The sequence below is a fragment of the Pagrus pagrus genome (assembly GCF_965226575.1).
Source record: "Pagrus pagrus genome assembly, chromosome: 7".
Lineage (NCBI taxonomy): Eukaryota > Metazoa > Chordata > Actinopteri > Spariformes > Sparidae > Pagrus > Pagrus pagrus.
The window spans coordinates 8,903,939-8,918,086 of NC_140191.1; the positions used below are offsets into that span (position 1 = coordinate 8,903,939).

Below are 14,148 nucleotides of genomic sequence, written 5' to 3' on the forward strand. Positions count from 1 at the left end.
ATGAATGTGAAAACAGCCTTCCGGTGTCAAACTCTGCACATACATCATCCTCCACAGTGAAGCTCAAACATTTAACTGTGGGAGCAAGAAGAAAAACACATTTTTGACTACAGAGGGATTTTAAGGATAACAGACTGATCTGTTCCATTTAGTTTATTTTACTTCGAAATTTTGTAAAGAGATAAAACTAAAGTCATCTTCTCAGGACAAATATATATGCAGATTATCATTCCTTATGCAGCTTTGTCTTTTTTTTATTCTACTACTGACTTTCACCAATACCTTGCGAATGCATCCATTGCTTCTGCAGAGGTATTATGCAGTTGAAATACAATGCAATGCATTCCCCACACACTTACAAATTAAGTGCCAATCATTTTGAATGAAGCTTTATCAGCATGTAATGGCATCGGGGGCCTGCTTGCTGCGCAAATGTGCTGAAGAATTGCATGCTGCCATTTTCATGTAACTGATGCTTGATTATCTCATGTGCGGCAGATCATATTTTCCAACATGAACCACTCAATAAACAAAAGCACAACTGTGGTGAATTTATCATAATCATCATTGTACTAAAGGAGGCGTAGGTTTGAGTGATAGGGAAAAAAAGATCTAAGCGGTGTGTTTGGTGAAGCTGCACGCATTCCTGTGATAGCCTGGATGGCTTAGCGGAACAGGATCATTATAAGAAACATGTCTTTCTCTGACTCATCCAGGAGGATGGGATTTGTCAAGACCTCATGGCACACACGTCTCTCACTTCCAGATTGTGTTCCCCCAGTGGTTTGACAAGTGAGAGAATCGTAGCTGATGGAATAACTTGTCAGGAATTGTTCATTTAAAAAAAAAAAGCCTCGACTGACTGTCCATTGTCTTTGTGTGCTCTTTGATGAGGCAGGGGGTCTTTGTCTATTATGACCATGCAAGTCTGCATAAGATGGTCTTTTTAGTAAATTAAGACCTTCTGGGTTGCTTTGTTCAGTTTCACTGCTTCACAAGTCATAGCACAAACGTACTCAATGGTAGACAGACACCAGAGATTTTTTGACCAGGTTTGGCAACAGAGCTGTGTAGATGAGCTCTTGTTTCATATCAGCAGGAATCAGCATATTTCTTCCTGCTTGCCACTTACCTCCTGCACATCCTCTGCCTCCTGATTCCGCTCCTCTTTACCTGTCATGCTTCTCCTCTTTGTAGCAATCCAAAGGAGGTCTTTGCAATTTTACAGTGCAGCTTCCACCCAAACTGATCAAATCGGGAATTTTTCGCTGCAGTAAGGCTGTGTCTGGGGTAGACCTACTTTACAAAATCAATTTTATCTTTGCCCAGCAACAGTGAGGAAAAGGATTGTGTGTATATTGATGAAATGTATTTCTCTACATTTTTATTTTTCTCCTCTTGACTTTCATCTGCTTCCACATCCTCTCCTGACCTCCCCTTTATCTTTCCTCTCTTACCTTTGTCCTCCTCCATCTGTACTTTAGCCTTGAATCTTGAGCCGGAAGCCCAGTTTGACACCACCTTCCCTCCAACATGGGTGAAGGAGTGTAATGACCTCACTCTGCAGTGTACCTTCACCTCAGCTCTGCTGCCATTTCAGCAGGATGTCAGCTGGTTCAGAGATGGTAAGTGCTGTTAAAGATGATTCATGTGAGCCTGGTGTTTGCCAATTTATATTTGTGTTAGAGGTTAGTCAATGTTTTTTTTTCATTCTCTAGGCATTCAGCTGCATCAGTCGAGCACTGTGGACATTAAGACAGTCGATAACAAGGCCTCCATCACTTTAAGGGCTGCACACAAGGAGCATGAAGGGGTTTACACTATCCGAATGAGGACCTGGGATGAGACCAAGGAACACAGTGCTTTTGTCTATGTCAGCGGTGAGAACCAGCATGAATGTGGTTTTGATGTAAACACTGTACCTGTCTTAGGCCTTTACTAATCATGTGGAACTTTTAAAGGTGCAATTATTAAATGATTTAGGAAGCATCAGGTTGTTTATATTTGTGACAAAATGTATTCATATATCTTTGAGAACAAAATGTTTCAGATGTTGAGTGTAAAGGGAGAGGTCAACCTGTGGAGCTGTTTGTACATCTAGATGTTTTTGGGGTGAGTTGCCGAATTTTGGAGATACCAGAGCTGTCTGTTGTCTTTCAAATACAATAGAACTAGATGCCAGTTGGCTTGTGGCGCTCAAAGTGCCAAAAAATGCATTTGAAACTCAACAGCAATGTCTCTTTCTCGTAACTGTGAAACAGTCTCTCACAATGATCCACAGACCTTGTTCTGAGCAGTTTAATACAGGAACAATTGTCTTTCGGCCAACCGCATCCTATATAACTTTAGCTAGCTTAGTTAGCTAAAGCAGGTGCATGCTTTTTGCACGATGGATAAACAGCTCCATTGTCTTCATCAGATGATGGAGGTTGCTCAGTTCTCATGGAGACTAAAGATCCACACTTAGGTCACAACTGAGCAAACTCCTCCAAAAATACTGAATAATGTCTCTAAAACAAGTGATGCTTCATCCTGAAATCATCCATTCAGTGTTTGAAAAATCTGACAAGTTCTTAGGAGTGACCTTGTGTCTCTTGCATACAAAAATACCAGCGTTTTTGTGGATGGAATCATCGTTTGTTGTCCCAGGCTGGATAAATGGTGTTTTGACTGAAACCTTCACTCAAAGCACTATTTGTATTTGCCAGATTTTGATTCAACTTCTGTTTCCTGTCAGCAGACCACCCTGATTCATACAGAGAAATTACACCATCAATCAAAATGTTCTGCAGTCAAAGGCTTGTTAACTTTGTTCAGTAAAACTATTCATTCTTCCCATACTGCTATTTTCTCTCATACATTGTTTGCAGCATGCAAATAAACCAGAGAACAACTCCCACTTGACTCATCAGACATTTGAAATGTGTCTGGGCAGCTCTGCAAGGAGCCTTGGCACACGTGTGCGTTTCAATATAATACCAATGCTTACTCATGCATGGATTGCGCCTTAACTGCAGGCACAGTATAACATGTGCTGAATCATTCATGAACTTAATGTGCACATACACCAAAACAATTCACACACTTGTACGCTGACACTTTAATACCAGATGAATCTTCCTGCAAAGCATCCTTAAGATTTTGGCTCAGGTCTCTCTCTCTCTCTGAGTAAGGAGCTTGATCTTGAGCAGAGCTGGAGGTACTAATTAGTGAATCAGCAAACTTCCCCGCATGTGGGTTTTCTCCCGCATTCAGCAGTCATATTTGCATTACAAATATGCAGTACAGGAGAGCAAAAACAAACGCGAGAGGAGGAGGAGAGGGAGGAAAGGAGGTGAGGTTATACATTTAAATCAGAAAAGAGATGTGCTTGATGTCGGCTGGAGTCTTTTGTTGAAAAAACATATATTCCTAGCCTCGAGAAAAAGGTTCGGGAGCATGTCACATCCGATCATTTCAATCCGCTTTGCATAATTTCCTCATTACTTTTTCTCCCTTCTCTTTCTCATCTCATCCACTGGTTGTGATTGTATATGTATATTGAGTAACGTGTTAATCTGTTACATCCTGCAGCCTTAGCCTTCACTTTTTGCTCTCTGCCTCAAATAATATGTGGATGTCATGAGCTGGAAAACCTTAAATACTTGCACAATGACATTTTCCTGACATCTTCTTGTTTTCTTATCTCATCATCTTCCTCTCTTACGTGTTTCCCTCTGCCACTATTTTCAGTTACCAGTTACAGACTCATATCCATCTCCTATGTGTCAAATACCTCATCTTACGAATTTTCCAACCAAAGTACTTCTCCAGTCTCTCTTTCTCCTTCCTCAGTATTTTTCTCCTCTAATCCACTCTCTCCTCTTCATGCTCCAGATGCGTCAGCTGCAGTGCTGGGAGGCCCCGCCTCTCCTCTGGCCGTCCAGGTATCTGATGTCAACAAGGACTATGTCTTCCTTAGCTGGCAACCACCCAGTGCTGATGGATCCACACCTGTGGATGGTTATTATGTAGAAAAGTGAGTCTTACCACAAGGTCCATTTAGCAGTATTCCAAGTGCTTCACTTCTTCACTTCCCTAACAATTAAGTCCGATTATAGAGCTAGTTAAGCATGAGAATATGTATCGTAAATGTCCCATTTTATGCAGTTATCATTTAAGTGTTTATACAGACATTCAATAACAGAAACCAAGTTTGGATCAGCAAAGAAATTGGACATAAAAAAAGTGAATGATTAGTTCATTATCTCTTAATCTGCTGATTATACACTCAATTTACTGACTAATCGTGTGGTGTACAAAATCAAACTAGTGAAAAATGCCCCAAGCTACAATTTTGTATAATAAATTGGCCAAAAACCGAAAGACATTTGCTTTGCTGCAACATAAGACAAAGAAAAGCAGCAAATTATCCAAAGTGAGAAGCTGGTACCGGAGCTCATTTGGCATTTTTGATTGAAAAACAACCAAAAAGATTACAGTACATCGATTGACAAAATAGGAGCTGATTAACTGTCTGTGGAACGTCTCATCCAGCAATCAAAATCTGTTTTGTTAAATTAATTTAGAATGACTTGTTTTCAACCTCATTATAGTTCATTTCATCACTTAATTAATCTATGTAGTATATTTTTTTTTATTTTGAACACCAGATTATTAATAATCAGAAAATACAAATTTGCTTCGTTACTGCTTTACTAATTTGTCCACTCCATTTTGGCAGTTGATTATCGACACAAGTGGGCTTTTCCTCTAAATAACAGTAAACTGTACATATCACTAATTTAAGTGTTCCCATGATGCTGAACCAGGGCTATTTAATTTATTTAGATTTGTGCTTCAGTAGAATCAAATATTTAGAGGTGAATCAGGTCAAATGAGAATATTAATGAAAGGTTTTTGGACTACATTTGGTTTTCCACTGCTGGGAATATTCAGCACAAAGATAAGATCTCTTACAGAAAAGTCACATTGATTTAACCTCATAGAAAAGCTTTCTAGTTATATTTAGGGCTATCTAAGCCAACAATACGACTATACTGCTGAACCTCATCTTGCTCTGTGTGCTGCTGGTGAGGAAATTGGATAAAGACGGTGGTGGTGGCGACCAGCAGTGAGGTTCCATCCATTTGGCAGAGTTCACATGAGATGGATGGTGTACTCGGTAATTATCAGCCCTCAACACTATGTTAACATCAGAGTCAAAGACTCCCGCAGGAGAACAGGTGCCGCACTTATCACCAACACCAATCAATCAGGATTGACCTGTATCTGTGTGCGTATGTATGTGTGCTTGTGTCTCTGTGTTTGTAGAGCGAGACAAAGCATGTTCATTTGTGCACTAGTGCGTTACACATGTCCGTGTGTGTGTATGCGTGTGTGCTTTTGTATACTGTCTTTATTCACTGTAGAAGATACAACTCCTGAATGTTATTGGCTGTCGGGTGTGGAGAGGAAAATGTAAGATACTTTCCAGTTCCCTAGCAACCTCTTTATGGTTAGAAAACTGCACTCCTTTCTGCCTTTATTTTGTTTGTAAGTGATAACAGTTTGTTATCAGTGTTGTGTTCTCTGAGCTCATCTTCTACTTTAAAAATATTTTTTTTATTATGTTTTGAAGCACATTATTTTTACATGATGGTCTCTGGCCACAATTATAGGTCCTGATGGGGTATTTACTGACAGGCTAATATGCTCTAAAATAGTATTATAATGTTACACCCTGAAGACTGCACATAATGTTGTTCAGATTTATGCATTTGGTTCTTTGTTTTCCCTTTTTTCAAATTCTCTCTTTTCTCTCCCTCTCAGATATGACATCGGTCAGGGTGAGTGGGTGCGCTGCAATGTGCATATTCAGAAAGTGTGCCACTACCCGGTGTTTGGGCTGAAGGAAGGAACTCTGTACCAGTTCAGGGTTCGTGCTGTTAACAAGGCAGGAGCAGGACGCCCCTCCAAGGCCACTGAACCAGTCCTCACTGCAGACCCCCTGGAACACACAAGGACCATGGGTACGGTTGACTCGTCATTAAAATGTGTAAAATGTTACCACAGCTAGAGAAACACTAATTGGTGACAAACTCAAAGAAAACCCAGCTGACCTGTTATGTACAGTTTTAACAAGCTTTGGTTGTGTTTTGTGGTTTGAACACTAAAATAGACCAACCACAGGATTTTGTGATAGAGATGTGAGAGATAGTGAAACCACTAATAAATCCCTATGCTGATCATAAGCTCTCAAGAAATCTCTAAATTTATGCAGTATCATCTAACAACCATGGTTACATGTGTGCATGTCAGCATGTGAGTGCAGGGATTTTCCCTGATCAATAAGAGAGTTAAAAGCAGTTGAAAGCAGGTGTGCTGAGCTGAGCTGGTGTCCTCCTCAGCACTGTTCCTCATTATGTACTGACTGAAATTCAGAAAAAACAGCCACACAGTAACCAGCCCCCCTGTAATGTTACTCCACTTTTTATCTTGTTTGTAGTAGAAGTGCATCGTGGACTGTTGTTAATCCTCAAAATTTTATTTCCCACACATAGGTCCATGTAGCGCTGATGGTGCAGCATCACTCACAAAAACTCCCCTATAAATAAGTTTGCACTTGCTTCATTTCTAAAAAGCAACGGTGGAAGAATTACTACAAGTAAAATATTTTATTTAACTAAAATTAGCATAGTCTCTTTGGAAATACTACTTTACTTAAGTAAAAATACAGAAGTTTAAGCATCAAAACAAACTTAAAGTACCAAAACTAACTCATGCAGGCTGGCCCATTTCAGATTAATGTACATATATTATTAGATTATAATCATTGATCCCTATCCTTCATATCTGCTTCAGACTAACAGTTCGAGGCTACGTTAGCCGCTGCTAGCAACAGCTGAACCTGAGATTGAACTTGTTGAATAGTTGAGTTGCATTTTGGGTAATGTCGGCACTGTTTTTGCAGAGGTAGAAGAGTGCCTTGAAATAAAAAAAAGCATTATTTTTCGTTCTGCAGCATCGATTATGATCTTTTTTTTAACTGTCTTTCATGAGTCTAACTCGGGGAAGTACTCTTTTAACAGAAAATGTTTTTGTTTGGTACAGATCCCAACAAATGTCATGTCATTGTGATTTTAAGAGGTTTCTTTTTTCAGTGAAAGTGAAAATTGTGATGCAAAAATTATCATTCAAGTACCAAAAAGAAGTCATCATGCATAATAGCCCATTGAAGAATAATGTATATTATATAATTGGATATGGAGTGGAGCACCAGGTTTTTGCCAAGGAAGAAAAATGTCTTGAAATAAAAAAGACGATATTTCTGGTTCAGCTTTTTTATTTAACAGTCCATTATCAGTCTAACTCGCCGGTGTACTCTTTAACACGTCAGAGCTAAAAATGTATGGATGTGTCATTTATTTCCTTAATCTGTACTTAATGATCCAAGTTACTAGTAATTTGTTGGGCCACCATGAGCCACCAGGACGGCTTTAATTCTCTATGACACTGATTCTCATTGAAGTCTCTGAAACTCAACAAGAGAGATGAAGATCACCTTTCTTCCAAGAGATATTTGGTGTTTTGATGATGGTGATGGAGAGCGCTGTCTAACACATCACTCCAAACTCTTTCGTAGGTGCTCAATTCGGTTGAGATCTGTTGACTGTAAAGGTCATAGCTTCCAATTCACCCCCTTTTTCTCTACATTTACACATTATTGTGGCTCTAACTGCTTTTGTCAGCACGGCCTGCACTGCTCTGCCCCTAATCGGCTGCCTACGTTGGGTTTTTGGGTAGAGTATGGCCTGGCCAAAAAATACTATCATGATTTATTTAATCACAATTACGATCCACAATCCAAACTGTGATCTTTTGAAAAGTCATTTAGACTATAAACAGACCTGAAATAGCCTATTACTTTAACTATTTGCACCATTTAAAACACAGTGTTGCATTAAAGCAACCCTTCCTGCCCTTGATGAAAAAAACATTTGCATTCATTATGTTTCTTCACCCATTAATTCATTTTTTTCCTTTAATTTGTTTATATCTGCCACTACAAAGAGCATCAGTTATGTGTTAGCAACTCATTCCTGCTTTCACCTCATCTGCCTCGGTTGCTGTTACACCTGCAAAGTTATCAGCACTACCAGGGAAAACAGATGTAGGTGTGTAGCTGTTGTACATTTTATGCAGCCTGAAGGTTATGCAGTCAATACTGCAGCAGCTTCTCGCTGGCATCCTAGACTGGGACACTTTGTTTCCTGCAAGATTTCTTGTGAGGCGTTTAGTTTTTGTTGAATACTTTATATAGTGGAGGTATGAGAACAATGAGATGTAACATAGAGTAGATCACGAGTGTGTGTGTGAGTGTGTGTGTTAGAGGGAGGACAGATGGGCTCTGGTCAGATGCTGTGGATCGTTAAACACAGATGAAGGACAGACAGAAGGTTGACTTGCCTCCAGCCTGTTCTTCATCCTTCCATGTCGCTCTCTCTCTCACCTCTTTGTGTCTCTCTGGCTCTTACCAGTGGCTGCTCTTCTAACATTAACCCTAATAGTGTTATCATGGGCTCTCATATAACTTCATTACCCTGATGTGACTTCCTTCTTTATTCCCTCCATGCCCCCAACCGCCCTCTCTTTCTGCTTTCTCCCCCTTCTCAGTGGTCAAAGTAGACAGAGGAAGGACAATCACCATTACTAAAGATGAACTCGAAGGTGAGAATGTCGTATTTTTAGTTCACTGAGTGTGATTTTTGTCATAAAAAGATTCCATTTGAACATTTTCACGCCTGGTTTCAAACAGCATCTATGTTTTACTGGCACACAGGGCGCTGCTTCCTCGCCTGTGGTCCGCCCCGGGCTTGTGGCTTAATACATCTTCATATTATTTTGAACAACGATCCGCAGTAATTGTATGGCTGTGGCAATGAGCATTTGTTCCATTTACAGAAGTGAAAAGAATGCTCAGTCCCTGGCCGTGTCCTGGTAAATGCACATAATGGCCCGAGGTGGCATGAATGCCTGTGAAGAGAGCTGATAACCTTGGCAATGTAACTCACAGACAGAGAGAGATAAAATGAGAAGAGGCATCCAGATAATAAATGTAGCAAAGGCCGTGCATTTCAACTTTGGAGGTTTAGAACAGACATGCATGAGTATTTGTTTGTGTACAGCTTTTTTCAGGTACAGGGAAAACAGATAAACCAACAAACATTGGGGGGGAACACAGACTTTAATACACAGGAATAAATAACTAATGGAACACAGGTGTACACAGAAAAACAGACAAAGGCAGGAAGTGGAAGGTAAAGCATGACACATTCAAATACTACAAAATTAAACAGGAAACCGAAACATCTAAACCAAAAACCAAAACCATGACAGAAATATATGAGCCATAAACATTCAACGAGAAAATATTGTTATTCACTTTCTTGCCAAGAGTCACACGACATGACAGATTTCATTCTTAAGTTATTGAGCTAGAGGCTCCAAATGTCCAGACTTCTCCACTCTTGCAAACTTGTGGACGCATGTGGGTGCGTTCCTGATTCATCCAGTCCACAAGTAGACTCAAGAGGGAGAAAAAACAAAAAAGAACTTGTTACGAATGTCTAAAACTTACTGAATTAAAATGTTACTAATATCCAACCACATCACGATACGAAAATATGAAGATGCATCAGAAGCATAATTTTATTATTGTTATGATATTAGCCTTGCAGTCCCATGCCCATGAAAACTCAACATGACGACTGAAGTCCACAACTCCAGAGGGTTAGGGTTGGATTCTGCCAAAGGATACCTGAACCTCTATATGCATTAGACTTCGTACATAATGCGCAGACATGTGAGTGGTATTGATTTTGTCATCTAACTCTGGGCAAGAGTGCAAAGAGGCAAACTACCAGAAATGTCAAACAATATACCTATAAAATATTAAAATATCATTTTAAGTAGTCAAAAGTCCACAAAATGTTCTAATACTGTTGTGTTTTTTTCAGGTTTCATTTCATGTGCTTTTCCCTCAGCATGATCACTTGAATTAAGGTCGGGCATGTAGATATCTCCTTGATATCTTTAGTTTTGAATAATTGTCCTGCAATAAACCCACTTTTCACCCGATTTCAATGAGAACCACTACCACACTTTCGGCACTTTACCTCACTTTACTCTCATAGTCACGGGTTTACTTCAAGTCCACTGTGCTTGAGTACAGCGTTACAACAATGAAAAATGTTTCACAACTTACATACTGCACTATACACCCTCGCCCACACACAGGCTTACTATATCTCTTGTCTCACTTCGCTCTCTTTGGTCTGGAGAGCCTCTCTGATCCACACTGCAGCTCTGGGACTCTTCAGGGGATACAAACGGTGAGACAAGACTTACAGAGAGACAGACAGGCAATCTAAACACTTCCATAGTCCTTGAATCACTTGGCGTATCACTGAAAGTGTGCTGACTCAGGCCATCTCACCATGTTATCTGGCATACATATGTGTCAGGAATGGAGGTTAAATTGGGGCAGCAAGGTAAAACTCCCATTGTGAGTTTCACTCAAAATCACCACATAAAGCATTAAATTTCCTGATGCAAAGATTTTAACAAGAAAGCAGCGTCTCAGCCAGCACTTTTTGGACCCCTGAATAATTCTCACTGACCTTGTTCTTACTTCTTTCTTCATCCTCCTCCTCCTCCTGTCTTTGCTCTGCAGGTCAGGTCAAAGCTCCTTTCCCTCCCACTAATGTCCACGCCTGCGAGGTGAGCGACACCTACGTGGTGCTGAGCTGGACTGAGCCTGAACCCAGAGGCAGGGAGCCGCTCACCTTCTACGTGGAGCGGGTCAGTCTTAACTCCCACACTCACACACTCTTGCAGAGACACAAATGTTCATTACAATAACTCTCGGGATCTTTGCTGAATACAGTTATCCACTTGCCACTCACCTAAATCTAACCTCTCTCCACCTAAAAGTCTGCATCCAAGTTTTCGTTAAATTGTCTACAAATCACTTTACTGCTGAACACTTTCTAACACATGCTGTAAGTTTTTAGATTGATTTCTCACCTCCAAGGCAGACTTTGGTTTTAGATCATGTCAGTGCAGCAAGAAATCAACTTGCAGAGACTTGAAACTGGCTCGAAATAGCTAATCCATCACATCCACATCCATCCATTTTTGGCTGGAAGTTATATTTTTGTTTGATGGTAAGAAAGTTTGGGAAAGCATGAAAAGTTTCAAACCCTGCTGGTGCACTGAAGGAACCTCTGACATAGGAAATGTCAGAGTTTGCTGCTAACTTTGAGCTAATCTGTCATAAAGAAAGATCTCTGCCAAATCTCAGACCTTGGTACATCAACAAATAGATCTTTAAACATCACCATACAAGTTTCAGACTGCCAAATTCTTCAGCATTATGTCTGTGAACGTTCATGTCAGTCATCAAGGCGATGTCTGGAGTGAGGGGAATTTAAATCACTGGTCCGGGGTGTTGATCGAAGACCTTTTTATCGTTTATCCAAAAAACTTCTTCAGTTTTTCTTCAAAACTCCAGTGCAGTGATTGGAGCTCACATCATACTAGCTGAATGATTGAGACGAGACGGTTTTAAAACGCGCCCTGCTCACGCCTGCATTACTGCAAAATTGGAACCAAAAGCAGACTATTTGATTAAATCTATAAAGCAAGTTTTAGGTCTGTGCAAGTTCGTCTTCATAATGTATTGAAATGACTAATGGCTTCCTTGAAAGTGGGAAATTAGTCAAAGAATTTATGGTAAAAATGGGCAGCGATTACAGAAAAGATACATTATTTTTAGTTTAAGCTCCTGTAACGAATATTTCCATGTTAACAATGTGTTCGATGGATATGTGTGACGTGAAAAGAGTTCGCTCATAGTGACTAACCGACTGAATCTGAAGTTCCCCTCAGCTTTTTCTATCAGCTTATTGTTTTTGTTTTAGGAAACTTTACATTAGTTTAAAAAAACAGTCACAAGAATCACTAAAAGTATCAGATAACGATGGTTTGAAATCTCAGTGGGGAATGTGAGACTCTTGTCTGAGGGCAGTTTGTAGTTATATTTCTCATGTTGCCAGATTTCAAATGAATGCTATTTTTCTTCTTGAAATTGAAAAAGGTACGCCGTTTCTTTTTTTACCTTTCGCCCCTAGTTATAAATGATGAGCAGGTAAATGCACTCACTGTGGAGCTTTTTGGTCTCCATCAGTATTTAAGACAAGAAACACACATCCTCACCCACATGCACACACCTACAAAGAGATGTTCACAGGTAATCACTATACTATATGCATACACACAACTATAAATATATTCAAACACAAACCACATTTGTAATTAGTAAAACCTTTGCATCCACTGAACACAGGGATCAATGTTTTTGCATCAGTTGCAAAGACTCCAGACAGTTGCTGGGTTTGTGCAGTCCGGCGGTGGAACGTGAGCCAAATTAACATCAGGCTCCTGACCACAGCGCTAATCAAAAAGACAGGAGAAGGAAACACACACAGACACGCACACGCTTCTACCACTGTGGTGTCAGTTTAAGTGGGAATTTGTGGACTCATTAAAAGCAAACAAACCTCGATGTTGCTCTTTCATGGCATGTACTTTAGCATTAGGGGTTTGATTTGCTTGCTTGCATACTTAAAAGTTTTTTTTCAGTCTCTAACTTGTTTCAGAAGTACCTGGATCCGAGATCTAAAATGACTCAAATTAATTCTAGTTTTAACTCATGTAGCAGTGTTTCGTCATACATTAAAGGAAATGTCTATTAAAGAAAATCCAGTTAAATTGGTTCGTTTTTTCCCCCCAACACAAGACTCAAAGTTCAAAAGGATCCCAAAATAATAAAGGTTTCCAGCATATGAAAGTGTGAGGACTGACCTGTTCTTTACAACAGTTAATGGCCTCGACTCTGCAATATCAACCCCAACACCCAACAGCTCCAACAATCAGAAACACTGCCACAGGAAATAGATTTTTATTCTACTTTTATGCGTTACCAGGGTAATAAAACTGTCAAATCTTTCAAAGGCATTTGAAATTGCTTAAAGTCTGCCGGTTCACGTCCGCTTATATAATGAGGGGGAACCTTCAAATATACCTTTCGCCCTTGAGCAAACACTTTATAATCACTGATCTCTTTGACATGCCACGTTCTATTGTTGGATTTTCCTCCTCCAACAGCGAGTTAAAAGGAGATAATGACAGCAGAGGAAAAGAACAGAAAAGTAAATGCAGATTGTAAAATAGAGAAGGTTAGCATCATTAGCAGAAACTATTAATTGACAAGGATGAAGAAAAGATGTAATGGTTGTCCACAATTTATCAGCCTGTCTATCTTTCTTTTTGGCTAAATCTATGCATACCTGTCTTTTTTTTCCCTCTCTTTCTTCCTAAAAGTCTCTCTGCCTACCATACAAATCTGCCAATCTTTATTCTTTTTTGCCCTTGTCTGAACATTAAGTGGTTTGCTCTAAAACTAGGGAATCGCCAGTTAACTATGGACTAAGTGATCGTGTAAAATTGGAATGAATTATGGGGCTATTTAAAGAGTATTTGGCCGTCTTGGCAGTCCTTCACTCTTGTGCAGATTGAATCCTCGATCATATTTGAAGGACAATGATTAACATGTCCTTGAGATAAATAGTGCTTTTGAAATTATCTTTGTGATTTTCTAATGCTGTACTTTGATCAGTCCCCGGCAGGTAAAAGCAGCTGGGAACTGGCCAGTCTGGACATAACGGTAAACTCTCCCAGGTTCCCAGTTTTTGACCTGGTCAAGGGCAAGCAGTACTGCTTCAGAGTGCGCTCCATCAACAAGTATGGTGTCAGTGACCCCTCCGAGCCGAGCGAGCCCATCTCCTTGGGAAAGCCACAAGGTGAGAAAATGTGTTGCACTGCAGTGTACCCATTTATTACTCTGCCTGTTATAAAGGCCAATTAGATTTTGTAGTCCTGCTTCATTTATCTGCTGTACTGTACCTGCTGATGTTGGTCATATAGTTTTGTAATGTGAAAGATGACCATAACAGGTTATTTTCACCATGATTTTCTGGGGATTTGTTTACATTATGTGTGAATCTCTATCGTATTGCTGCACACTATGCCCGGATGATGATCTGT

At 39.9% G+C, this 14,148-nt stretch overlaps 1 protein-coding gene across 3 annotated transcripts in view; it reads left to right on the forward strand.

Moving 5' to 3' along the window:
* Nucleotides 1–14,148, forward strand: part of myom3 (myomesin 3) — a 58,729-nt gene that overhangs the window by 24,075 nt on the left and 20,506 nt on the right. For all 3 annotated transcript variants that reach the window (XM_084357704.1, XM_084357705.1, XM_084357706.1), the window contains 7 exons: nt 1,485–1,625; nt 1,719–1,880; nt 3,877–4,018; nt 5,812–6,011; nt 8,656–8,709; nt 10,715–10,842; nt 13,721–13,904. In XM_084357704.1, the coding sequence (XP_084213830.1) occupies nt 1,485–1,625; nt 1,719–1,880; nt 3,877–4,018; nt 5,812–6,011; nt 8,656–8,709; nt 10,715–10,842; nt 13,721–13,904 (1,011 nt within the window). The remainder of the gene's footprint in view (nt 1–1,484; nt 1,626–1,718; nt 1,881–3,876; nt 4,019–5,811; nt 6,012–8,655; nt 8,710–10,714; nt 10,843–13,720; nt 13,905–14,148) is intronic.